This window comes from Phragmites australis, chromosome 7, assembly GCF_958298935.1.
Source record: "Phragmites australis chromosome 7, lpPhrAust1.1, whole genome shotgun sequence".
In the NCBI taxonomy this organism is placed as follows: domain Eukaryota; kingdom Viridiplantae; phylum Streptophyta; class Magnoliopsida; order Poales; family Poaceae; genus Phragmites; species Phragmites australis.
Window position 1 is genome coordinate 24,590,896 of NC_084927.1, and position 27,637 is coordinate 24,618,532.

Below are 27,637 nucleotides of genomic sequence, written 5' to 3' on the forward strand. Positions count from 1 at the left end.
AATAGATAGTAAATACACTCAGATATACTATACAAATTCATATTTTTGCTTGTCTTGTAGCAGAACTTGCAACCTTGTTAATTGGCATTATGAACCTGTTGATACTGTTAAGTAACAGATTTCTGCTGTTTTGCGAAGCATAAAGTTCTGGACAAGAATCAACGGCGAAAAAACGAAAGCGAACAGAACCAGGAAACAGAAATATAAATCTGAAGCGAATACGGGAAGAGAAGATGCGTCTTCAGAGGAAAAGACGACGGAAATAGCAGATGAGAGAACTGTGTGGACAAGCTGAATGCGACAAGCCATACAAGAGGATGGCAAGCGCCAGAATCTTAGCCCGATCACTCTCGGCAACGTACAGCGCTGAAAACGCTACTGAAAGAAGCGCATCAGAGACTCTAATTTATTGCCACAAAACTAGAAACCCAGAAACAAAAAAGAGGGAAGACACAAAAACCAGACCGATGACTGGACGAGATTGCACTAGACTCAAGAAAGCTTCGTGCGATCAACACAGGGCATGATTGATTCAGAGTTTGGTGCTCTGAATCAAAGGACCGAAGAAGCTAGATCCAATGAACAGAAAACCCAGGCGAGGAAAGCAGCCGCGGCATTTGAAGCAGGCGGAAAAGAAGGGCGGCGGCAGGCGATGAACTAGAGTGACAGGCGCGCGCTTTATAGAGAGCGGCTACCGCCGGGGGCTTCGAGCCCTAGCGACTGTGAATTTACTAGTTTGCCCTTGCGGATTGGGTCGCGAGTTCCGCCGCTGCGGGTTCGGCTTCCCTGCTGCCATCGCGACCCTTTTGGGTCGTTGGATCGAAGTCGAACGTTCCGATCCGTTTCTAACTTTTCTGGATTTTTATATTTTTTCAAAAATTGTAAAACTATGCAGCTATTTAAATTACACAAATAAACTACTGTGGCTTGTTGAATGAACGATAGAAAAAATATCACTCCCTAATTAGTGATGATAGGCTATTAATGCAATTTTTAAAAATAGTTATGTACTTTTGCAAATATTAAAAAATAAAAATATAAAAAACTCTAATTTTTCGGCTGTGCACGCAACAAAGAAAGGCCCACTAGGCAGCCACCCGCCTTTTAGACCAGCCCACCGGCACCACCTGACCCCCAAGTAGTGGGCCCCAGATCTGGTGGAACACACCAATAGAGTACCAGCTGAGGCCCATGCCGACTCGTGGACCGCGGGCCGCGAGTATGCCGTGATCTCGTTCAGCTCGTGGCTGCGCGTGCGATTTTTTTTATTTTTATATTTCTTAAGTTGAAAATTATAAAAATAGGAGTCAGTTTTGAAAAATCGAAATATAGACTCATTGCGTGACTTTTGAGTTGAATTTGTTTTAAAGAGCTAGATTATAGCATGCTCTGCACCAAATGTTTTTTTAAGAATTTTTCGTGATTATTTCGATAGCGTTTTGAATGTTGAGAGTATTAAAATGGTGTATCTTTATTTTATTTTTAACTTCGTCTGTTGGAAGTATGATAGGAGCCTATATGTTTAATTTTTTAAAATAGACATATAATTTTTATTTAATAAATACAAAAAATAAAAAGCTACGAGACCACTGCCGTTTATCTTTGAGACCCATGCCGAAGTATTCAGGTGACAGCCAACGACATGGAAGCCTTCTCGTCAGTGCGACCGTGCGCCTCTAGCTCCGGGACACCGTTCCTAAACCCAGAGGTCGCCAAGCACTGTTTGACCGGCACCATGGAGAACATGAGCACTAGTGATCGCTCCCTCAATTAGATGGGTAGTAGGTATATAAGCGTGTATCTAATAGTTAGTTTTGGTTATTGGTTAGTTTTTTCTAATTTAATTAGGGGAGAATAAAACTCTAATTTATTTTTTAAGTTTTGGATCGATCTAAAATATATATAACTTGCATCCTAATGGGTGGACAACCAAAATTTCTCTTTCGATTTCAGTCCCGCGGTTTCTAATCTAAACTGCTGACGCGTTATTAACGAAATTTCGTCAATTGGCACGATCAACCGCGCACAAATTTAACCAGACAAAACCAGAGCTCAAATTAAATCACACATACAAAAAAAGGAAGAAGAACAGAGCTCATGAATTATTCCTGCGCCGTGCTTCCGTACGTCACGTATCAGCAGACGAGGTTGCTCTTCTTCTTGGCGACCATCCTCCGCCAGAAGTTGGTCACCTCCTTCTCGATCTCGCGCGCCGTCTTCTTGGCCGGCTCCCCCATCCTCTTGGCGGCGTGCGCCTCCATCTCCGCCATCGTCTTGCCGAGGTCGGCGATGAGCCGCTCGGCCAGGCTGCGGCTGAAGTCCTCGCGGATGCCCACGCGCATGACGGCGACGTGCTCGGCGTCGGCGGGCATGGTGTAGGCCGGCACGATCCAGCCGAAGCGGCGCAGGCTCTCGGCCACCTCGAACACCGTGTACCGGGACGAGTCCCTGAGGGAGAAGGCCACCAGTGGCACGCCCGCGTCCTTGGACACCACGTCGAAGTAGCCCATCTTCTCGATGCCCTCGCGCAGCACCGCCGCGTTGTCGCGGCAGTTCTGCATCACGTCCTTGTAGCCCTGCGCACGCGCCAACACCGCGTCATCGATTGCAGGTTCAACAGCCAGCACAAATCAATCCTTCGTCAGTTTATCCGACGGTGCAAGCAATGTTTTGATCGATTACTTAAAATTTACTAATTTATATGGTGTCCTGATTTGTTCACGGATCACAAATAAAATCTTGTACATGTGCATACTCCAGTGTTGCTTTTTTCAGATGATGAGCCGACATGAAGTTGATAGCTAGTACGTGAAGAACATTCGGATGGCATGAGGAGGTTACGGACAGAATCCCAACAGACAACACAACCACCTGAAACGCATGAGTTGCGTGCTCGTTTACTTGCAGATACAAGCAACACACGTGTTTATATGCTCCTTGCAAAGGCAAGCAACAAACAAACCCCAGGAGATGTCAGTCAGAGACTACATGCACAGACATTCGTCGGTGACTTGGAAGAGCACCGCCACCGCAGCACTTGGAAAATGAAAGACCAAGTGCAACGACGGTAGAACTAGAGTTAGCATCATAAAAGGGATGCAAATTGCAATTACCTCGAATCCGAGACGGATGAGCTGGTAATACTGTGCAATGATCTGGCTGGAACCTATCCAAGAGTGCAGACGGATGAGCTGAGTGTTACCGGAAGTCTGAAGCAAATGAAACAAGAGCAGCAGGGGTGGGCGCGTGCCTTTGGAGAAGTTGAGCGTGAAGGTGGGCTGGTCGGCGCCGAGGTAGTTGATGTGGAAGATGAGCTCGTCGGGGAGGTCCTCCTTGCTCCTCCAGATCACCCATCCGACGCCGGCGTAGACGAGGCCGTACTTGTGCCCGCTGACGTTGATGCTCTTCACCAGCGGCAGCCGGAAGTCCCACTCCAGCTCCGGGTACAGGAACGGCGCGATGAACCCGCCGCTCGCCGCGTCCACGTGGATCGAGGTGTCCCACCTGGCAAAGACCAAACCCAGATCGGCCAAATCTTCATTACGCCGCGGCGCATGCCGGCCTCAATTGCTGTACGCTACGCACCCTGTCTCGGTGTTCTTGGCCGTGAGCAGATCGTTGAGGCGCTTGACGTCCTGGAACTCGCCGTTGAGAGTGGAGCCGAGGATGGCGGCGACGCAGATGGTGTTCTCGTCGACCATCTCCGCGGCCTTCTCGGGGTCCATCACGTAGCACCCTTCTGTGAGCTTCACCTCCTTCAGCTCCACCTCGAAGTACCGGGCGAATTTCTCCCAGCAAACCTACGCACGCACGCACGCGAGAGCAAGAAATCATTCCTAGCGCACGCGTAGTGTGATGTAAGGCGGGCATGAGTGCATGGCTCGTGGCCGACGCGGTGCAACATGCCTGAACGTTTGCACCGGTGACGATGTTGGGTTTGTCGCAGGGCTTGCCCTCTCCTTTCATCTTGTTCTGCCACTTCCTCTTGAACGCCAGCCCGGCCAGCATGATGGCCTCCGAGGAGCCGACGGTCCCCACCCCGACCGCCGTCTCGTCCTCGCCGATCGGGGCGTTGAAGAGATGCGCGATCATGTTCACGCACCGGTTCTGTTCCACGTACACATCAATGGATGGATCATGTTGTCAGGCAATGCTCGCGGTCACACATCGATACGATACGAGCCAGACCAGAAATGATCCCGCGTACCTGGAGCTCGGTGGTGACTGGGTACTCGTCCATGTCGACGTAGTTCTTGTTGATGGAGGCCTGGATGAGCTTGTCGCACTCGGGCTCCATCCACGTCGTCACGAACGACGCCAGGTTCAGCCGCGGGTTCCCGTCAAGCATCAGCTCGTCGTTGATGATCTGGTACGCCGCCTCCTTCGGGATCGACTGATCCGGGATCTTGAACCTACACAGGCGCGATCGCGACGACGGATCGATCAGCTACCAGCGACGTGGTCGGGGCGCCATGGTTCTTGCCGAGAGGAGCGTCGCGTTGCGGCCATCCGCTAGTACGCCGGGCCGGGCGCACGGCTTTCGGTGCTGGACACGGCTGGGTCTCGCCCCGATCTGGTAAAAATCGGTCATGTTCCGGGCACCCCGTGTTGCCAGGTCCGCTCGTTCTGCATCTGAATTTGGGAAAGTTTTATATTGGAGGAGGTATTCATCTTGTGTTCGAATCATTTTTTACCTACAAGAGCATGAAAGCAGGTGATGCAACACATACTTGACAAGCGCAATACCATAAGGGCACTCAATGAGTCCTAACTTTTTTTTTTACCCTTTGCACCACCTCCTCATAAGCGCAGTATCATATGGTCTAGTTTGAATTTTGAATTGATAAGAGAGAATCAGGACGTGTGTGTCAGACACTCATGTTTTTTAATACTTACTCCACAACTCTTTTTTAAGTGTAATGTACAACACATGTTATAGGTTTGAAATTTAAATTTTTGGGCACTTGTGAGATCTTTCGTACAGAATCTTGTGTTTGAAAATGTACTAATGATGTGTGCGGATATAATTTCTGGATGCAAGGGATTTTTTATTCTCAACTGTGTAGTGTACATGTGCTCTTTCTTTGTGTTTATTTGTCAAAATACATGTGAGTATTTTGTGTATGTACGCACATGTAATTGTCAAAATACATATGTTTAATACATTCAAATATGTCATGACGATCATTGGTTTACAAATCCTATATATACTATACATTGTAATACTCATTCAAGTATACGTTATATTTATTTTCATGCATTTTGTGATACTCATTTCCACGTATATGGAAGTGTCAACTAAATTTAGAAACTCTTAATTACTTATGATCTATGGACCGTTAAAATATTAGAATTATGATAAAAAAAAATTGAACATTTTATCAATGAAAATGTCCATGGAAATGAAATTGTCCACGTAGCATCAACATGTTGAGCTTAGTTTTATTCTCTGCCTTTCCATGTAAGTTTTTTAACTACGATTTATGTTCTAATGGTACATGGGTGATACATTGACGTGGTTCACATGTACGCTCATGAAACTGATGAAGGCTTTGAAAATAATTATTTAACTACTATTTATCTTCCAATGTGACATGGTGATATATGGGTAACACATTAATATGGTTTCACACGTACATGGTACATGGTGTATGAAGACTTTCAATATATAATATTTATATGTCTTGCATTATTAAAATTTGAAGAAATAAGATAGGTACCCCTATTGATATTTAAAGAAATGGGTGATGTACCATCTATGTACCAATTCCACCTAGGTGCCCCTCTATCTATATTTATAAAAAATACAAAAACTCATTAAATCAGTAAATATCGGGGACTTATACCACCTATGTACCATTAGGAACAAGATACACCTAACCCAATTGAGCACTAACATGAAGAGAAGAAAATGAGACACACATATATTGATCATAATCATAACAAACAAGACTGTACATATAACGAAGTTAGCTGAACCTAAATGCTCAAAAGTGGAACAAACACAATTTGTACCACTAGAAAACTAAAAGCCTCGTTATTTCCATTAACACATAACCCACTATTAACCTTTTTTGTCATTTGAGTTTTTAAGTTTAAGTCATTCTGGTACATGATTATCGGGTCCACCAACTCCGACGGTCAAAAATTTAGCACACCCCGATGGCCAAAAACCCTAACGTACCTTGACGGCCAGAAACCTGAGCTCCACGACTGTACCTCCGCCTTAGCTGCACCAGTACCATCGGGTACACCAGGCCAGCAGTCGGCGGTGAAGGTTTTTCACTTGTCGTATGCCTATACACAATTTATTTACTTTTACGAGCTTTATAGTATTCAAACTTTCTCTAGAAAACCAGAGAGATTTGAATGTGAAAACGAGTAAACATTTGTACTATCACAGACCATGATCAAGTAGCATCGCCATAGTGTGCCGATTTGGGACACATCAGGAAAAAAAATTATTGACTATGAATCGTTGCACATGAGCACACATGAACATATCAACATCCACGAAAAATAAAAGAACAGAAAAGTACATAAGATCTGATCAGTAACATATGTAGTGTCATTCCCATCCTTGGCCATGGTGGAGAGAGCTTTGGGAGCTGTCCGTGGAGACCAAGAACACTACATCTTTACCGACCTCCCTTGCTTCCGCTCCAAGCCGCTATCAACAGCTCACCACCATGCCACTGGCCACCATGCCGCTAGACGAGGCACCGTAGACGATGGTCGTCAAGGAGCTCGACGCCATCAAGCGCATGCTGGACACCAACGAGCTATCGGGGTTCGTTTCGGATTGGCTGCTCGCGCCGCTCGTGCTAGACGCCATCACCAAATGAAGCAGGCACAGAGAACTTAGAGCAACATATTTCACATATCTTTTCTCCTGAAGTACTTGTACCAATGGTTAACTTTCCCTCCCCAAGTGGCATCAGCGTGATGCCGCCCACCACGATGTAGTACCCGTCCTGTTGCGCCTTGAGCTCATCAATCAAGTACCGACAGCAGCACCTGTAACCAGTGTCGGTAGAAATCGCTCTTGCTCTCAGTTTGTGATTTTTTCAGATGATGAACAGTAACCTGACGAAACTGAACTTCTAAAAGAAAAAACAGAGAACAAAAGACAGTGGTTGCGCTGTGTTCAATTCGTAGCCTTTTCGATCTTTCTCATCTATTTATTCCCTCCACAATCTGGAGTTTGTTACATGCAAAACGTGACCACGTAAGCACTAGATCCGCTAATTGTGCCATCCCACAATTAGCTTCAAAAATGGGCCACTAACTCTTGAAAATAAGTTAAACAGCGCTACTTCTATTTGCCGTCAGAAGCGTTCATCTCCGATCATCCGGCTCCTATATGCAATGCAATAACAGAAAACGAAAATTGTGCACAAGATTACTAAACATAGCTATCAAATCTCCCCCTAATCTTGATGTGCCTGAACCTAAATCAAACCCAACTTCTTTTCTCAGCTCATGAAACCGAACCCTGCCCAGTGTCTTTGTCAAAATATCAGGTAGCTGGTCCTCTGAACAAATGTATTCCACTTTCATTTTCCTTCCTTCAACACACTCCCTGATGAAGTGAAACCATGTGTCGATGTGTTTTCTTATGTCGTGGAGCACAGGGTTTTTGCAGAGATTGATTGCAGATTTGTTATCAACCTTTAGAACAGCACAACTAGGATCTTCGAGTATCAATTCTCCCAGCAACCTACTGAGCCATATTCCTTGACAGGAAGCAGTAGTAGCAGCAGTATATTCAGCCTCACACGATGATAAGGCCACCACCTTCTATTTTTGAGACTGCCAACTGATCAAATTGTTCCCTAACATGAACAAGACACCTGTTGTGCCCTTTTTGTCACTGATATCTCCAGCCATATCACTGTCACTGAAACCAGTTAGCTGAAGACCTCCTCCATTCTTGTCATACTTGCAGCCAAGCTTTAGTGTTCCACTCACGTATCTTAATATGTGTTTGACTGTAGCCCAATGTTCAGTTGTGGGAGCCTCCATGAACCTGCTCACATATCCCACTGAAAATGCCAAATCTGGCCTTGTGAACACCAAGTATCTGAGACTTCCTACTACACTTCTGTAGAGTGTAGCATCAATAGGCTGACTTGATCCTTCTTTGCTCAGTTTCAGCCTGCAGTCCATGAGGACTTGAGCAGAGTTGCATCCTTCCATGCCAACCCTACCGACAATCTTCTCTGCATAAGCTGCTTGAGAAATAGTTGCATGTTCCTTAGTCTGACAGACTTCTATCCCCAGATAATAGCTCAACAGCCCAAGGTCACTCATGCTGAACATTTTCTGCATTTGCTTCTTGAACCTGTCAATTTCAAGCACATTTGCTCCCGTGATTATCAAATCATCAACATAGACTCCCACAATTAGCCTTGATTCTCCCTTTCCTCTTGTATACACAACATGTTCAGTTGCCGATCTGACAAAATGCAGTGAATTCAGGCTTTCGTCCAATTTTGCATTCCAAGCGTGTGGAGCTTGCTTGAGGCCATACAATGCCTTCTTGAGCTTTAGCACCTTTGCTGGGTTGTCATCATCAACAAAGCCGGGGGGCTGGACAACATAAACCTCCTCTTCAAGTTCTCCATTCAGGAAAGCCGACTTGACATCCATGTGGTGAATTTTCCATCCACCTTGAGCTGCTAGTGCAATCAATAGCCCCACAGTTTCCATCCTTGCAATAGGTGTGAAAACTTCATAGACTCCATGTTGTTGAACATAGCCCTTTGCAACGAGCCTGGCTTTGTACTTTGAGACAGCTCCATTTGCATCACGTTTTATCTTGAACACCCATTTTAGACCAATCGGCCTAACTCCTGGCGGCAAGTCAGTGAGTGTCCAAGTTTTGTTACCTTCAATCAAGTTCATCTCCTCGACCATTGCCTTCCTCCAGCAGCTCTGCTTTTCTGCTTCTGCGAAGCTTGCTGGTTCCTCCATCGCCAACAGGCATTCATCTCCGTAGTCGAAGTCGAGGATCAGCATCATCGTGGTGAGCGTGTTCGCCACCGTTCGGTAACGGCGTGGCGCCTCGTCGATCCCAGCGCAAGCGTCAGTCAGAGGAGTGCAAAACTCAACTCTGGCCGAGGCACTCGATGTAGGCATCGCCGGGATCATTGACGACGCTGAGGACCCTGCCATGGGCACGACCACCATGCCCAGTGGTGAGTCACCTTCCGTCTCATTGCCCGCTTCTCGCATCATGTCAGAAGTGATACTCCCGGCCACTAGAGCAACGTAATACTCCACGGTGAAATCTTCTTCGTTGCCCCCATCATCTTCATGAATGCCCAATCCCAGAATGCCGCCTCATCGAAGAAGACATCGCGTGACACGCAAACACGCCGCGCCACGGGACCGTACATGCGGTAGGCCTTTGAGCCCTGCTCGTAGCCAATGAAGACCATCCTTGTGCCACGATCATCCAGCTTTCTTAGGTTTGGTTTCGCTGCCTTCACGTAGCCCACACACTCGAAAACGCGAAGGTGTTCGATCGAGGGATGGTGTTCGTTCCACGCTTCATAGGGCGTCACCCCATCAAGACTTTTTGTCGGTGATCTATCCAGCACATATACCGTCGCCACCATTGCTTCACCCTAGAAATACGCCGGCATTCCAGCTGCCTTTAACATGGACCGCACTGTGGCGACCACAGTTTGGTTTCGTTGCTCGACGACGCCATTCTGCTACTGCGTGTAGGGTGCGGTGAGTTGTCGTCTCACCCCGCGGTCAGCACAGTATTCCATGAAGTCCACGGAGGTGAACTCTCCCCTTGATCAGTGCAGAGAGCCATCAGCTTGCGGCTGGTTTCAACCTCAACACCAACCTGAAATTGCTTTATCGTCGCAGCCGCTTCGTGCCTGCCAGAGAGAAGTCGAATCCACATGTGTCGGCTCATATCGTCGATGAGCAGCAGGAAATACTTCCTGCCACCCGGCGTGGCCGGTGTGATCGGGCCACACAGGTCCCCATGCACCAGCTCGAGCGCCGTCTGCGCCTTGTACTTGGCTTCCTCTGGGAGCGGCACATGCCGCTGCTTACCCACGAGGCACCCGTGGCACAACTGATCAATGTAATCAATTCTCGGGAGCCCGCGGACCATCTCGCCTTGAGCTAGCCTCTGGAGCGCTTGAAAGTTAAGGTGGCCGAAATGAGCATGCCGCCGCCATGCCGCCTCGGTGCCGCTCGCCGCCAGACACACGGGCTTTTCCATATTCAATCGTAAAACATACAGGCGGTTTGGAGAGCGTTGTACCTTAGCAAACAGGAGATCGTTGGGGTCCCGCAACGTGAGGACACCTCGGCAGATGTGGATGTCGTAGTCGCATTCGTCGAGGTGGCCGACGCTCATGATATTGTTGCGGAGCTTGGGTATATAGTACACCCCCTCCAGCGCCCGATGTTCCCCATTTTTGCAATGAAATAGCACGGTGCCACGCCCCCGGATGTCCACCACGGACTCATCACAGAACTTCACCGAGCCCATGACGCCGGTGTCGAGCTCGGCAAACGCGGTGCGCGCACTGGTCATGTGGTTTGTGGCTCCTATGTCCAGGAACCACACTTCGGTGGTGACCTCGTCAACCCTGTCACCTAGCTCCACAGCTTTGGCCTTCTCTTCACTGAGATACACCTCCTGGGTGCTGGGTGTTCGATCGAGGGTCGTCTGGGCAGCGAGAGACTCCCCCATGGCATGAGCCATGAGCAAGGTCGGCTCTTCTTCTGCCTGAACCATATTCACTTCCCCTCTGCGCTGGAGACACGGCTTGTGACATTGCTTCGAGTAATGACCATATTCATTGCAATTGAAGCACTTTACCTTTGATATGTCGCGGTCGTCGTTGCCGCCGATGGCGCCCTCCTTGCCTTTTGGCGATCCGGAGTTCTTGCCCCAGCGCCCTTGGCCACCAAAACCACCTCGGTTCTTGTCGCTGCCGCTGGAGCCATCCTGCTCCTGCTGCTTCAAATGGGCCAGCCACTGTTCCTCGGTGAGGAACAGTTTCCCGCCCGATGCCTCTCCCTCGTCGTCACTGTGATCATCAACAGAGGAGAGCCTCCATGGGCATGGGCATGGTCTTTATGTCGAGGAGCTGCTCGATCGAGATCGCCACCTACTTGTATTTCTTGGGGACGACACACAACAGCTTTTTGTTCACATACTGGTCCTTGACGTTGCCTCCCATGTCGCGTATATTAGCGACAACGGCGGTGAGCCACATCGCTAATTCCTCCGGCTTCTCTCCTTCCTTGAATCGCAGGAACCCAAATTGTTGCCGGAAAGCTTGTTCATTCGCCTCTCGCACACGATCGACGCCGATCCGCATGGTCTTGATGGCGTCCCATGCCGCCTTGGCGGTGTCATGCTGCGCTAGTGCGTGCAACATCTCTCATGGCACAACCTGGAGTATTGCCGAGAGCGCCGAGCAATCCTCTCGATACTCAGCGTAGCCGGGGTCGATCGCCGTCCATAGCCCTTGCGCCTGCAAATTGACGTGCATAAGCAGTGCCCAGTCAGGGTAGTTGGTCCTCGTCAGAGTTGGAAGCCTCGCACCAGCGCCGGCCTCCTGAGACAGCGGCACCAATGGGAGTTGGGCGCCGTCTGCGCCGCCATCGCTCGATTGCCTGTTTCCGCTGCCTCCCGTGCCGCCGCGTCTCGGTGGCGGGGTATAACGACCACCTCCATCCGTCGACATCGTTGTTGGATCACAGTCATAGCTCTGGTACCAATTGTCAGTAGAAATCGCTCTCGCTCTCAGTTTGTGATTTTTTCAGACGATGAACAGTAACCTAACGAAACTGAACTTCTGAAAGAAAAAACAGAGAACAAAAGATAGTGGTTGCGCTGCGTTCAATTCGTAGCTTTTTCGATCTTTCTCATCTATTTATTCCCTCCACAATCTAGAGTTTGTTACATGCAAAACGTGACCACATATGCACTAGATCCGCTAATTGTGCCATCCCACAACTAGCTTCAAAAATGGGCCACTAACTCCTGAAAACAAGCTAAACAGCGCTGCTTCTATTTGCCGTCAGAAGCGGTCATCTCCGATCATCCGGCTCCTATATGCAATGCAATAACAGAAAACGAAATTGCGTACAAGATTACTAAAGATAGCTATCAACCAGCACACGAAGGATGCTCGAGATCTGGTCAAACAACACCAGGCAAGCAGCGCCTGAGACCAAGAGCAATCAAGAATACACCTTGGCCTTGTACTTGCCGTAGAGGTCGTAGTGCTCGGGTCGGAGGCCGAGCTTGGCGGCGACGTTGGTGATGGGGAGCGGCTCGACGAAGTTGGTGATGTTGATGTATGCCGGCACCAGTGAGGCCACGCCCAGCCTTCAAATCATGGGGCTCAGCATCTCTGGCAGTAGCAACGGTGGCGACGACGTGATGATGATGCTAGATCTTGCAACAACTCAGTTGAGGTCGCTCAGGGGTGAGATGCTTAGTTCAGGTCTCTTGGCGAAGGTGCTCTTGTACACGTACAACGGAGAGATGCTTAGGTCTCCGTACACCACCCTAGGCCCCGGTACGCTAGCAGTAGCGTCGTCCGCCATGGTTACCTCTACAAACAATGAAACCACATGGATCTGATGCAAGGGAGGTGGATCGGGCCACCGGCAACCTTGACAATGCCGGGAACCACATTAATCCTCCATTAGGGTGACGGATCAGGCCATATCTGGAGAGGAAGTCGATGGATCCAGTGGCGATAAGCCTAGATCAGCTTGTTCCTCCACGCCACCATCAGTTCATCGCCCGCCTTTGTACAGCACTGTCGCCGGGTGTACCTCCCTACCCGCTACTATATAGCACGGCCACCACCGCTGGGGTCGCTCCGGCGACCCATCTCGGCACAGATCCATGCTCTCGCCAGTCGGAGTCGGGTACGACTACATCTGTCCTGTCGGAGTTAGGTACGGCTGGTTCTGGGCGGTCGGAGTCCACAACCTCGCCAGAGGTCGTCGGTGGGGGAGGAGAGAGAGAGGGGCGGGAGAGGAGAGGGACAACAACACTATGTGAAAAACAGATAAAAGAGACACGAAATTAATGACGATCGTAATATGACCCGTCACTTATGATAATAATGATATGTTATAGTTATGACTGTCACTTATTACCAATTATAAGTGATAGTCTATCCTACACCAGTCATAAGTAACATGTCATCTTTGATCAGTCATAAGTAACAGATCAAGTTATGACCCATCACTTATTATCAATGATAAGTCACATATCATCCTTGGTCAGTCATAAGTGATGGGTAAAATTGTAACCTATTACTAATAATCAACTCATTAGTGATGAGTCATGCTAGAAAGTCATTAGTGAAGGATCAAGTTGTGATCCATCACTAATGACTAGTTTGATAAAACAGAGCAGGTAAAGGAATTTTAATCAATAAATCATTAGATGTATTGGTCAATCAGTTTCCTATCATAACTTACTTAATTTTGTTGTTTATATAGTAAATATGTGCATAGCATGTTGCTATATTTTTTTTATTTTTCTCTTATTTTTTCTCACCTCAGTAGCACTAGAATATAAACTATTGTATATTTCTGTTCAAGTTTGATATAAGAGATGGCAGCTATGGACACAAACATACATTTCAAAAATGGTGCAGAAACATCATAGGGCAAGAACTCAATCTTCTAGACCGTTTTTGGCCTTGAAAAATTTGGCAAAGTGGGAGGGAAGCGGATGTATTTTTTTTTAATGTCCGTTGAGTAAAAAAACATTAAAATCAGAGTCTGTATGCAAAAGTTATACCTATTTTACCGACGTTCATTCTTGGTTATATATCCAATTACAATCCGGCAAAAAATAGTTATAAGTGACGGGTCATAATTATGATAGTCATAAGTGACGTCACGGTTATGACCCGTCACTTATAACCTTGTTAAAAAATATTAAAAGGATAAAATATCTGGCTTCCTTCAAAACACACGTGATAGTGAGCTCCATCGCTAGACTTGTTTGGAAAACTATTTGGTGTGTATTGAGCTGCATCCCCAGACCATCCGGTGGGTTGAACTCCACCTAGAACCAAAAAATATCTTCATAAAAAATGCTCCGGTGTTCACATCTCCTAAACACCGGACCATCCAGTGCACAGTCCAAGTTTTGCATCTATATAGAAAAAACTCCGGTATATATTGACTCTGAGCACCGGACTATCTATTGTGTATAATTTCCTACATATCCGACCATCCGCTGAGTACAATTTCTATAGACTCAAAGACAAAAACACAAACTCCATTTCCTTTTCACCTTTAGTCCGACATAATTATATTTGCAACATATAGACATGCTCATACAAACTAAAACTCATCAAACCAAGACTACAATATTATAAATCACTCATCACAAATTAAGTAAGGCACATTTCCACTTGTTTTTTCACATTTGTATCTAAGGAAGTCCCATCATATTATCATAGGTGAATCAGTCAAATGCTTGTAGCATCTTGAATTTTTCATAACATGGTGTTAGCTTAAATGATCCTATGCATGCTGATCATGCTTCTTTGATCGTATTTTTCTACTCAAGTTTAAGCACAGGTTGAGAATGCATACCAATATTTGGTACAGATTGTCTGCAGTGCTGGCAGGTGGCACGCCTCTGCGTGATGAGCACAAAATGAACTATCCTTTTGCTTTTCACTCTTTCTTATTCATATGCGCCGACTCTAGAGCTGCTCAAATCTTCCTCTAGGCAATATGAGATTCAATCCTAATTATGACGAAGACATTTGCAAAGTTCTGTTGCATATTCTTTTGTTAACCTCGAAGGTCGAGGACCTGACACACTCATCATATTGTCCAGACATTCATATTCGCTTGGGTTTTCATCTGACAACAGCCTGCTTGCTGGTAAATTAGTATATTCTATTTTAATTTTAAGTATTGTATTTAAAAAAACTACAAATTTTAATGCACTCCTAGATGAAACATTTCAGTGGCTGACTTCCTTTTTTTCAGCTCATTCATATTGGCGATTTCAATGGCACCCCTTAGGCATGTATCTAATTCATCCTTGTCTCTTTTCCCAGTACCAAATATTTCGACTTCAAAGAAACAAGGGATTTGATCAATGGGCCTGTAGTGGTACTGATGTCTTGATTAGTTGATTTCTGACACATGTGGTTGCTGAACTAAAGAGCGATAAAGAAAATGAAGACTGCAACCGTGACTTTGTGCTTATAGGTATAATTCTGCATCTCTATGCCTATGATTTGCAGTATGTCTTTGCTGGATTCAAGAGTGACATTGCTTCGATATTAGTTGTTGCCCATGCAACTGGTGGCTTTAGATTGCTGAATAATGTTGAATGCATGGCTTAAATGGTAGCCTGAACTACTTACTGTCTGTTAAACAATGATTTGCAACTATTGCTTCATATAAGAGTTTTGTACTGCATGTTTTTGGCCAATATATAGGTGGGAAAGTGAACTTTTGAACAAAACAAAGAGTCGGGATTATGCAAAAGGTGCAATCTGGTCAATAGGCTGCTGACTATGCGATATTTGCCGTAAACTACTCACACAATGACTTACAGCTACATAGATTTATAACAGGTTATAGTCTTCTGTGTATTCATCCTATTTGATATCCTTTCTACAGTTATCATCACCACTCTTTTTGCACTCTGTTGTCTTTGCTTCTCCAAACTCACATCACAAGATTTTTTTTCTTGTAAATCATTTCTTAATTTCTTTGTTTGCATTGTAGGGTGCAGGATTTTCATCAAGGCTACCAAACACCAAGCACATGCACACTTGTACTGTTTAGTTCTGCAAAAAGATGATTTAATGTTTCAAGGAACTTGGTTGTATGGGAGATGGTGTATCAACAAATAATTGATACCTGTTTGGATGGGGTGCATCTGAATTTATTTTCTGAAACTATGGTAATGCTTGTCTGCCATGTGAATGTCTTCTCTTCCCACTGTAAAGCATCCAGGATTATGTCCTTTCTTGTGATCAATTGAGTGGAATGAGTAATATATTTATTGTTGGTATAGAGCAAGATTTTATTTTCATTGCCTTGTCGCATGCCTTGCGCATCCAATGCCTTTATGAATCAAGATCACCCAACCAACTATATTATCTTCTGAAAAAAAAACTCCCATTACCTTGTACAGGCATTTAATTAGTGTAGAGAGAAAAATTTCAGTAGATAGGCGGTTCTAGTCGAGATGAGGAGAAGAGTTGGGCGAAGAAAAGGGCTTTACTGGCTGTTGGGCCAGCACATCACCCATTCCATCCTTTCTCAGCTTCTCTGTCTCTGAACGGCTTTCTTCCCCAACCGCATCAACAACCGAGCAAGAGCAACCCTAGCAAGCGAGTAGCAGCGGCGGCCGGCTATACACGAGCACGGGGCATCAAACAGGCGGGTGGGCGACACCTGAAAGCTGGTGCATGGCAGTGCCGCACCAATAAGCAGCTGCGGCAATCGGACGGCGCCGCGGCAGCACCGGCTCAAAGTGAGCACCGAGCATTCGAGCAAGTATATACTCCACCGACCCACCAATTTTGATAAGTTTTGCCTTCTGAGTCTGATGCGTAATTGCAGCGACACTAAATGAAGAATTGAGGCAACTTTGATTAGTTACTACTCTACATCCGTTCGGGCTAGCTTCTTATATGGCTAATTCTTATCTTTTAAAATGGGATATGCTTTACTGAAGTACATGAACTGACTGTTCCGCTGTTTTTCTATAAAATGGAGAACAATTCCAGGCTCTACATCTTGAGATGTACACAGCTGACAGCCCTGCTGTTCCGCTGTGGAACAAATTGAAGTTTCCCCATCGTCCTATTCGTATTGATAAACTCTGACGATTGATTATTCATGTGTAGTTTGGTGGGAGATATTTAGAGGCATTAATAATGGAAAAATTATTTATAAATTTTGTTTGAACAATGAAGTTTATGTAGGTTCCACATGCGTATCCCAAATTTTTGTCCTGCATACGCTATCTACACCTCACCTGCCACGCCAGACAAGCACAGAGAAACACGCAGACAACAGGCCATGGCATCACCACCAGCCAGGAGCAGCACCCGTCACTCCAAGATCCCAGAGTTCTCGGTGGGCCCTATCGGGCAGCCGATGCCGGCAGTGGGGCTCGGCACGGCGTCACACCCGTTCGTGGCGGAAGACGTCAGGGCCGCTGTGCTCATCGCGCTGGAGCTCGGCTACCGCCATATCGACACCGCCGCGCTCTATGCCTCTGAGCGGGTCGTTGGCGAGGCCATGGCTGAGGCAGCTCAGCAAGGGATTGTGGCGTCCACGGAGGAGCTGTTTGTGACATCCAAGGTGTGGTGCACGCAGTGCCACCCCCAACTCGTGCTCCCATCCCTCAGGGAGAGCTTGTTGTAAGTTTCTTGAGTTTGATTTTGCTTCCCCCTTTTCTATAATATAATAGTGTTTGCTGTCAAATGTTCGGTTCTTTGAACCAGTTTCTCGCTTAGGTGAGAATGTGATATATTGGTGCTGTGAATTTGTACGCGACGCCTATCTAACTGTTAGCTGTGTTGCAGGCTCTCAGCTAACCAATATTATTTTAAATTAAAACCAAATTTCAAAATATCATGGAATCTGAAAGGTGGAAACAGTTCACAACTAGAAGTTGAAATCAACTTGAATTCAATCCAATCAAGTATTCAAGTTACTGGGTTTAAGGTTATTGTGTAAAGCTTTTAACAATTTCAACCGTGAATTCTGTTTGAAATCAAAATACTGCACATCGAACTTTTACAGTTTATACAAGCTAATACATGCAACTTCGAATGTTAGTTCATACATCTCGCAACATAAAAGTTAGTTCAGAAATAATACTATCTTTAGAAGTGTAAACGGATTTGACATTAGAAATAAGTTTTTGTATTTTAACCAAATCTGCAGTAGCTGGCATTACCAATATAATACTATAATAGAATTAATGTGCTTTGGTGGTAAGCAGGTACTTATCTCTTCATCTGTAGGAACCTTCAAATGGAATATGTTGATTTGTACCTGGTTCATTGGCCCATGGCTGTAAAGCCTAGCAAGCCCCACTTCCCAATGAAAAGGGAGGACATTGTGCCCATGGACCTGAGTGGCGTATGGCAAGCAATGGAGGAATGCCATCGGCTTGGCCTTGCTAAAATGATTGGTGTTAGCAATTTCACAACAAAGAAGCTGCAGGAGCTGCTTGCCATTGCAAAAATTCCCCCAGCAGTAAATCAGGTTTGTGTTGATCAACTGGATAATCACTGATGGAAATAACCTTCTGTACTATATTGAATTTTATGTCCAATCACTGATTATCAGTCTTTTATCACTGATGGATAATCAGTCTTTTTTTCAAGTTTTTGTGTCCGTTTCTTTTATGGCTACCAATCTATATATATACCTCATAAAAGAAAACCAAAATATTTTACTATATTGAATTTGAAGCCGATTTGATGAAAGCTCATTTTTATAAGGTTGTCTCGGGTATACCCTCAATTCTACTATATCATCTCAAACGTTACATCTGTGGTATTCATGCATGTGATAACATCTGCAGGTTGAATTGAATCCGACTTGGCAGCAGAAAAAACTAATCGAGTTCTGCAAAGATAAGGGTATTCATGTGGCTGCTTATTCTCCCCTGGGAGGCCAAAGAATATCTAAAATGAATCCAGTACGACAGTCTGAGGTTCTGGAAGAGATTGGAAAGGCTAGAGGGAAGTCAGTGGCTCAGGTATGAACTGTATTCTCTCAATGCATCTTAATCTTAGTATAGCAATTCACTTGATTTCTCATCAAAATTCAAGATCTTCGAAGGCTCTCACATATATATTGAATTAGTTTAGTACTGTTGATGACTTATGAGTGTTGTGCAGTATGTCTTTGCTAAAAAAGCTTTGTGCAGTTTGGCAGAGCACCTAATATGCTCAAATTCAAGAAATTTGTGTTTGGGCGAGCATAGAAGACTTGAGCAAAACAGTAAACTTTTACACAACAGCACAACAGAACAATATAATATATGATCAAACAAAAAGTGACAGAATTCTGAATTCAGTACTGGCAATCTGTCTCATTCTTTTGCTAACATTATGTGATTTTAGCTGCACAACTGATTTCCCAATTGCCCCCAGATTTCACTGAGGTGGATCTACGAGCAAGGCGCAAGCATGGCGGTGAAGAGCTTAAAAAGGGAGAGGCTTAAGGAGAACATCGAAATCTTTGGTTGGGAATTGAGCGACGAAGACCGGTTTAAGATTGGTGAGATACCGCAGCACAAGTTGGTCACAGTGCAGAGTCTCCTATGCCCTGAAGGCATCTCCAATGTGGATATTTCAGATGTTGATGTTCTTGAAATGTAGCTGTGATCTCCATTTTCAGTCTCCATTTATTTCAGCGTGTTTGATATGGCAGAGGCAGTTAAGCCATCTTTTGTTCTCGTGACCCCATTTTTTCTCCACTACAAGTTACATGACTTTGCTCTGCATAATTTGTGATAAGATTAAATTACACATTTTACCCTAGCATATGTACCATCCAAAATAATTTTTATATGGAAATATGTTTTAGAGGTCATCATTGGATCTAAGACTGCTTAATGATGTAGCCGTTTCTTTTGTTGGCCTCATCAGGTTGCTCTTTTCCGGGATTTCATGTCACCAGTAAACAGTTCTATTATTTGGTTCTAACTATGGGAGTTGGACTTGCTCTTGGATTTTGATATCTACCAACACAGCAACTTTTCCGCACTTAGATGTTCAGCTCATTGAGCATTTTCACTGGAAGCTCATGAGCTGGATCTTCACACACCTGAACGGTGAAAGTGATTTTCCTTGGGGAAAATGTGAGAACTGTAAAATGATGAAATCCATAGTCAAGAGTGTCTTTGCGCTGCTGGTGTGGCTTCGTCCAACTGATAGCGGCCTCGGTGTCGGAGAATTTGTTCCGGTAAAATGCTTCCGTTGGTATCCTTTCTGTAGCCTCGCGCATGTAGTTCCATGGTAGTCGCATCAAGAAATGTTCAGTAGTTCTACCAAGGCCCCAAACTGCTGTTGTGTAGTCGTCACCAACTTGTGGTTGATCATTTCTTCCCTTTGTTCGAGCAGCTTCAGGAGAATGAAACCTGGTAAGCATTTAGTCCTCAACAACTTTCCATTATCACTGCTAAAAAACTACTCAGCAAAGACCTTTCCTGAATCAACTACCGAGTTCCCGAGTGCTTGACGTCACGCGTTACGCCAGCAGCAGGCCAAAAAGTTTCATTTTTTGTTTTCTTGTACGAGAGAAAAAGAAAAATTTGGCAAGCGTAAGCGTAACGCGTCACGTCAGCAGTCTAGCTAGACTCCGGTGGAGTAGCACCCTACCGTATTCACACTGCTGAGGAGGTATAATGTATTATTTTTCTGTGTTCTATAATAAGAGTTTTACCTCTATATTTATAGTGCATAACTCTTAAAAGATAGAATTAAATCTTTAAAAGATAAAGACTCATTTTGATAAAGCCAAACTCTAAAAGATCCGGGCTTATATTCTGTTGTAAAACTACAAGCTTTCTAACACTCATGTGAGGAACGGTGACATCTTAAGAGTGCTAAGAGGTCAAAATGGACTTACATTCTGTTGTAGAACTCTAGATTTCCTAACACTCATATGAGGAACAATGACGTCCTAAGAGGAGAGTGTGTGAATTAGAACACTTAAAAATTAATGACTCTAAAAACGTTACAAGATAAACTTATATCAATTTCTATCTAAATGTGTTCTAAATTTATTATCTACTCTACCATTTAAGAGGTTTGCAAGTTACTATAGGGAGGTAAATTGTAAGTATGTAAATGCAAAAACGTAAATAAGGTAGAGAGAGCAAACTCGGTATAAAGAATTCCGTGGTATCGATAGCACATAAGTCACCCCTAATCCACGTTGGAGATCTACAAAATATATGCTCCCGATCGCCAAGACTCTTCCGATCACGACTTTTGAGCCACTAAGTCACCAAGGAAGGCCTCAAGCACGATAAGCCACCAAGTCAATGTCTCATCACTAACATCTCTTTCAGTCACTTGTACACCATCTTCACTTCGAAGTTTTAGCCACCAAGGCAAGAGCCTTCGTGTCCCCATACATGCCTCTTGCCGTCGCTCCACACCAAGTCGAAGGGTTAACAAGCTTGAGCCACCAAGGCCCAAGTTGTTGGTAAGTCACCAAGACTCCAAGACGCCAGCGTACATCTCAGTACAATGTTGGATCGCTCCTTGATCCAGTCTCTAGGTTGCAACACCTAATAACACTCTTCTCTAGGCTATAAGTACTAATCACTTTCTAATCTTGTGCTTAATCAACTTGAATGATCACTTTTAGTATTTTGATGGCTTGGATGTCTTCTCAGGTATATATGGGCTTCTTTAGACTCCAGCACATTCAAATGGTTGAGTGGTGGATATTTATAGCCTCAAACACGTCAACTAGTTATTGCTCCAACGGCTCAACTTTACTATAAATATCGGACATTCCGACGCTAACAGTGGTACAAGCACCGAAACATCCAGCGTGTACAACCTCAGAAACTAGCCGTTAGAACCCCACACAGAATCATTGTGAGCACCGGACATTCCGGTGTAACTGCAACTTCATCATCGGACTATCCGGTGAGTTGTCTTGAGCCAACCGAACCACTTCTCTTCTTCCCTGCAAAAATAATCTGGTGTTTTCAATTCAAAGCACTGGACCTTCCGGTGTGTTGATCTTCAACTCCCTTGAAAAAATATAGTATTCTATTAAATGCTCTGGTGTGCTTACTCTTCTAACACCGGACCATCCGGTAAGGTGATTCTCACTCTCTATTAGAAATACTCCGGTGTGTTCACTGGAGCATCACTGGACCTTCCGATGAGCGCAACTTCACTAAACTCCACTAACAGAATACTCCGACATTGCCAAAGTTTTATCACCGGACCATCTGGTGAGTTCAACTTCCTCTGTATAAAATACTCCAATGAATGCAAACTCCTCTGCACCGAACTATCTGGTGAGAATAATTTTTCTGGGACTTCTCCAATTCAATCAAACATTGTTCTGACTTCGGTGGCTTTTTTATGTATTGCATCCATGAGACTTGCTAGACATATACTTGACAAATATGTTAGTTCTATTGACTATGTTGTCATTAATCACCAAAATCAAATGCATGCCCTAATAGGACCATGTCCGGCTGTTCGCTACAATCTCCCTCTTTTTTATGATTGATGATAACCCAACCAAAGAAAAAGACAAATGATACTTATTAAGATATTGCATGATGCCAAAAAGTTCACAGAGCAATACCTATTTGCTTAGATGCATGTTCTTACTTATGTTGTCCCCTTTTTTGTTGTGCCTCCCCTTCCTCCATCGCATTATCTCCCTTGATTGACACATGCAAGAGCCCCCTCTTATCCACTTTTGTTAACGTTGATATCCCTAGACATCTTGCTTATTTGTTTGTTCTCCCCTAGGTATGCTATCTTGCAACTTGCTTCTTGCTTTGGTTATTAAAATTCTCTCCATTTGTCAACAATTTCAAAAAGGCTACAAACACATGTTGAACTCAAGGAAAAGCATTAGAGCACATGAGAGAGAGCTTCATAAATCATGATCTATATAAATGGTACCACTTGACATATGAAAGAGTTATGTGGACACCAATTGAAAAATATTATGAGGTATTGATACCAATAGAAAACGAAAAACAAAGATCACAATTCATGAAACTCATATGATATAATCTAAACTCTCCATATATATGTGTATACATATGTCTATCACATTCAGGTGGAAAGTATAAAGAGTCTTCTAAATTTTCTTCTCTTCCGTGATCTCTTTTCCACAGAGACACAGGAGTGTGCAAATACGATGCAGCGTGAAATTGTACTCTCTGACATGCTTGTAGTCACATAAACAAAGCCAAACCCATTCTTGCTCTACAAGAGGCTTGATGATATACTTAAGGTGCTCAAAACACTCATATAGTGCGTCCCATAGTGCCTTAGCGCTAGTCATGACCATGTATTCATTCTTCAAAGTCGGGGAGAGATGGTGTTAGAGAAAATGAAGTGTCTGGTCATTCTCATCCTTTATGGGAACTATTGCACTACTTGTCCTAGGCTAATGGTAGCGAGGACCTTTTACGCTTTAAGTACAATTCGAACATCCGACGCCCAAATGAGATAGTTGCGGTCATCTGCACTCAGCTCAACGAGCTCCTTATTCGTAATGCCAGTCATCTACATATTTAAATGATACAAGTATTACCACTAGTAAAGTTTCATCATGTTGCTAATTACTACAATTTTTTCGACATTTTCCCTACTATTATATGAATTTTTACTAAATTTAAACTCATAACAGGCAATTTAAACAATAATAATAATAATAAATAGCATAGAAACAATAATAATAGAATTAAATATTGTATAAATGCTAAAACGGATGTAAAATTCAAATTCTAGAGGTACTTTTATACAATAAAAAATATTTTTAGGGTTTTCTAGAGCCTAGCCTCTGGATAATTTTATAAACAATCAGGGCCTAAATGCAAGAAACAGAGACTGCGCTCAATTAATAGAAAAAATGAGGGGCCAAACATAAAAATTCAGATTTTTTTTCTTTTATTTCCATTGGTTTTTTCTATTATTGAGCTGGTATGCTAACATTGGGTCGATCTAGCCCATCTGGCACGTGCGCCTCATATAAATTGGGGGTGACTAGGGTTTAAGAACCCTAGCTGCCACCCAGACCAGCGACCAACCTGGAGGTTCGGCTTCCGAGAGCCGGAGGCGGCGTGACGACCATTGGCCAACAGCCGTCGCATGGCGTCCAGGCGCAAATGCACTCTAGCATAGCCCACGGCCGGTGCTCTAGTGCGGTGAGCACCGACGGGCAATGATGGTCGACCGCGGCAGCTACTGCTCCTCACCCTCAAGACAGCCGACACAGCTTGGCGATCACTGAGCCGAAGGCCGATGCGGTGGCCATCAGCCAGTCGAGCGCTGCAACGCGCCAACTAGCTGGCACGGCGGCCATCAACGGCACGGGGCGGGCGCACGGCCGGCGCTGGCTTGACTGCTTGCGAGCGGTTAGGCACTCAACAGGTGCTGCGGCGGCATGCCTTCAAAACCGGTGGCACGGGGCGCCCATTCAAGGGCGGTCCAGTGGTGGAGGTGAGTGGCAGTGCGGCAAGCACCGGCACGAAAGGATGTCGCCTTCCATGCCAGTGGTGTGCCATGCTGCATCTTTTTTCTTTCTTTTTCAATATGTGGTGGTGACCTTTGATCCACTGCATTCTTATGCAGAGGGCAATCGTAGGTTTCTGAACGATAGCGTGATGGCAACTACGGGCCCCACCAGATCATCTACTGTTCATTGTTGTGCTATTCATGTTGCTAAGGATGCCACCATTCATTGTGATGTATATATCTGACGCAAAAGATAGTAGTTGCAAGGATATTGTTGGAGGATGAACTCCTCAAGCGGGGATCCGGAGGGACCCCCTTTGAGATTCGGCCAGGAGATGATTCTAATCCGCTTCGTAGGTGAAATAAATGAGAGTAAATGAGATGCAGGTGGAGTGGAACGATCAGATGCAGGAAAGAGTAAATGCTCAGGGGATTTTTAGACAGGTTCGGGCCGCGCTGAGCGTAACACCCTACTCCTATGTGTATGCTATAAATGCTCTGAGAATGTCTCTCTGAGTATCTGCTGGGTTACATGAATATTTGTCTAGTCTAGAGCTTCGTGCTCCTTTTTCTTCGGTGCTCGTTGTTCGTTGTCTTGATCTCAACTGAACTCCGACTTGAACTTAGTTTGTACTGAACTTGTTTTTCTCCGGGGAGCCCGCCCCACTTAAATATCCGCCGGGGCGGTAGCATGCCCAGAAAGGATGGCGCGAGTTCCAAGGTGCCATAAATGTAAAGCAATCATCATGGGCTGCTGCGCGAGGTGACGGGGAGGGTTGAAAACATGCCCCCGTCTGGTCTTGTTCGTCATCATGCCGTTTTTCAACGGGCGCCGCGGGGAGGGCCCACCGGACAGCCACCGAGTAGCCCGGCGTGCCCGCACGGTCAGAGCAGGCCTAACACAGCAGGGCGGCAGGCGGGGCGCCTTGAGCTCTGCGACATTATCCCAAGGCGCGCCTGTCGGAGGGTGAACTCCTAAAGCAGGGATCCGGAGGGACCCCCTTTGAGATTCGGCCGGGGGGATGATTCTGAATCTGTTTGCAGGTGAAGTAAATAGGCGTAAATGCGATGGCAGGTGGAATAGAATGATCTAATGCAGAATGCAGTAAATGCACTGGAGAGGTTTTTAGACAGGTTCGGGCCGCACTGAGCGTAATACCCTACTCCTGTGTGGATGCTATAAATACCCTGAGAATGTCTGTCAGGGATGTTGCTGGTTACAAGAATGTTTGTCTATCCTAGAGCTCCGGACTCCTTGTTCTTCGGTGGTCTCAGCTTCTGTGTTTGTACTGAACCTTTGTCTTGGATTTTCATCCGAGAGAGAGAGAGTCAGAGAGCTGGATCTTTTTTGCCTCTGTTCGAATCTTAGCATTCGTCTTTGTCCGTGCCACCGGCTCTCTTAAATACTCGCTGGCGGTAGCGTGCCCCGAAAGGGAGGGCACGAGTTCCAAGACGCCATAAATGGAAAAGCAGCCATCATGGGATGCTGCGCGAAGTGACAGGAGGGTTGAAAAATGCGCCCCCCGCCCGATCTCGGTCGTCATGATGCGCTCTACAACGGGCGCTGCGAAGAGGGCCCACCGGGCAGCCACAGAGCAGCCCGGCATGCCCGCCCGGTCTTGTTCGCCTGACACAGCAAGGCGGTAGGCGGGGCGCCTTGGTCTCGCGATGCTATCCCGAGGCGCGCCGGATGACGCGGGATGGGACCCGTGCATTAAATGTCCCCACACCCTCCTGCCAGGATGTGGCAGGAACTGACACCGAGCGTGGCAGGAGCAGTTGGAAGTGACAGGCCACACCCCCTCTTAAATGCGGCATCGGGCCTTTCACTGGCTGACACCTCACCGTTGGACCCCTGTGGGGGCCACCGACGAAGGACTTCTTGGGCCGTCGGGGAACCGAATGCTCGGGGGTCACTATTCACATCCCCGTGCACTCTCTCCCGGAAACACTCTTTCTTGGTCCTTGGGGAACCGAGTGCTTGGGGGCCACTGTTCACGGCACCGAGCACTCTCTCCTGGAATTGACTGTTCAGATCCTCGGGGAACCGAGTGCTCGGGGGCCGCTATTCGCAGCCCCGAGCACTCTCTCCTGGAACTACCTTCCTCGGGTCCTCGGGGTACTCGGGTGCTTGGGAGCTACTGTTCGCAGCCCCGAGCACACCCTTCCTGGTACTCGGCTTTTCTAGTCGTCGGAGGACTTGGGTGCTCGGGGGCCACTGTTCATAACCCTGAGCACTCTCTTGTCGGCACTTGGTCTTCGCGGATCATCAGGGAACTCGGGTACTTGGGAACCACTGTTCATGGCCCCGAGCACCCCCTCCCGGCACTTAGTCTTTACATACTTCGCGGAGATGACCCCTGCGGGAGGGCGCCACGTGGCAAACTGCTGACCTGGCCTCGGGATTCGGGGACCCCTGGTTCCTTATTCACTGACAGCGCCGGAGGACGCGCGATGGGACCCGTGCATTAAATGTCTCCATACATCCCTACCAGGCCGTGGTAGGGACTAACAGCAAGCGTGGGGGGAGCAGTTGGAAGTAACAGGCCACGCGCCCTCTTAAATGCAACATCAGGCCTTTCACCAGTTGACACCTCACCGCTGGGCCTCTGTGGGGACCACTGGCGAAGGACTTCTCAGGCCCTCGGGGAACCGAGTGCTCGGATGCCACTGGCGCAGCCCCGAGCACTCTCTCCCGGATATACCCTTTCTTGGTCCTCGGGGATCCGAATGCTCGGGGGGCCACTGTTTACGGCCCCGAGCACTCTCTCCCGGAACTGGTTTTTTGTCCTCGGGGAACCGAGTGCTCGGGGGCTACTGTTCACGGCCCCGAGCACTCTCTCCCAGAACTGACTGTTGGGTACTCGGGGAACCGAGTGCTCGGGGGCCACTGTTCATGGCCCCGAGCACTCTCTCCCAGCACTTGGTTTTTCTTATTATCGAGGAACTTGGGTCCTCGGGGGCCACTGTTCGCAGCCCTGAGCACTCTGTTCTCGGTACTTGGTCTTCTCGGATCATCGGAGAACTCGGGTACTTAGGGGCTACTATTTATGGCCCCGAGCACCCTTTTTGGAACTTGATCTTCTCGGACCTCGAGGAGATAACCCCTGAGGAAAGGCGTCACATGGCACTCTGCTGTTCTAACCTCGAGACTCGAGGATCCCAGGTTCCTGTGTCACCGACAGATACATACCAAAACAATAATACCTTTCAATTGTTGTGAGTGAGATGGTTTGACCAAACTCTAAAAGATCAGGAAAGTCCATTCTATCTTAAAACTCTAAATTTCCTTGCACACACTTCTACAGCAACAACTCTCTTCTAGAAACGAACCGGCAGCTCCAAACAACACAAGAACGGAACATTCACGTCACTTAGCCCATAAA

At 46.1% G+C, this 27,637-nt stretch overlaps 2 protein-coding genes across 5 annotated transcripts; one reads left to right on the plus strand and one right to left on the minus strand.

Annotated features, from left to right (window-relative positions):
* Positions 1-2,040: 2,040 nt before the first annotated feature.
* LOC133924306 (glutamate decarboxylase-like) lies at positions 2,041-4,363 on the minus strand. The gene is made up of 6 exons (XM_062369778.1): positions 4,208-4,363; positions 3,907-4,107; positions 3,586-3,800; positions 3,251-3,504; positions 3,114-3,166; positions 2,041-2,576 (listed from the first exon to the last, which is right to left on the minus strand). The coding sequence occupies exons 1-6, from the start codon at positions 4,346-4,348 to the stop codon at positions 2,136-2,138; spliced, it is 1,305 nt and encodes a 434-aa protein (XP_062225762.1). The 5' UTR covers positions 4,349-4,363; the 3' UTR covers positions 2,041-2,135.
* Positions 4,364-16,294: 11,931 nt separating this feature from the next.
* On the plus strand, positions 16,295-19,617 carry LOC133924307 (deoxymugineic acid synthase 1-D-like). 4 transcript variants are annotated; one of them, XM_062369782.1, is made up of 6 exons: positions 16,295-16,528; positions 16,618-16,652; positions 16,983-17,423; positions 18,033-18,276; positions 18,599-18,775; positions 19,173-19,617. In XM_062369782.1, exons 3-6 carry the CDS (start codon positions 16,990-16,992, stop codon positions 19,398-19,400), a joined length of 1,083 nt encoding a protein of 360 aa, XP_062225766.1. In that variant the 5' UTR covers positions 16,295-16,528; positions 16,618-16,652; positions 16,983-16,989; the 3' UTR covers positions 19,401-19,617. The 4 variants fall into 4 exon arrangements, with proteins under 4 accessions (XP_062225766.1, XP_062225763.1, XP_062225764.1 ...); XM_062369779.1 differs by having other exon boundaries at positions 16,618-17,423; XM_062369780.1 differs by lacking the exon at positions 16,618-16,652 and having other exon boundaries at positions 16,974-17,423.
* Positions 19,618-27,637: the final 8,020 nt, after the last annotated feature.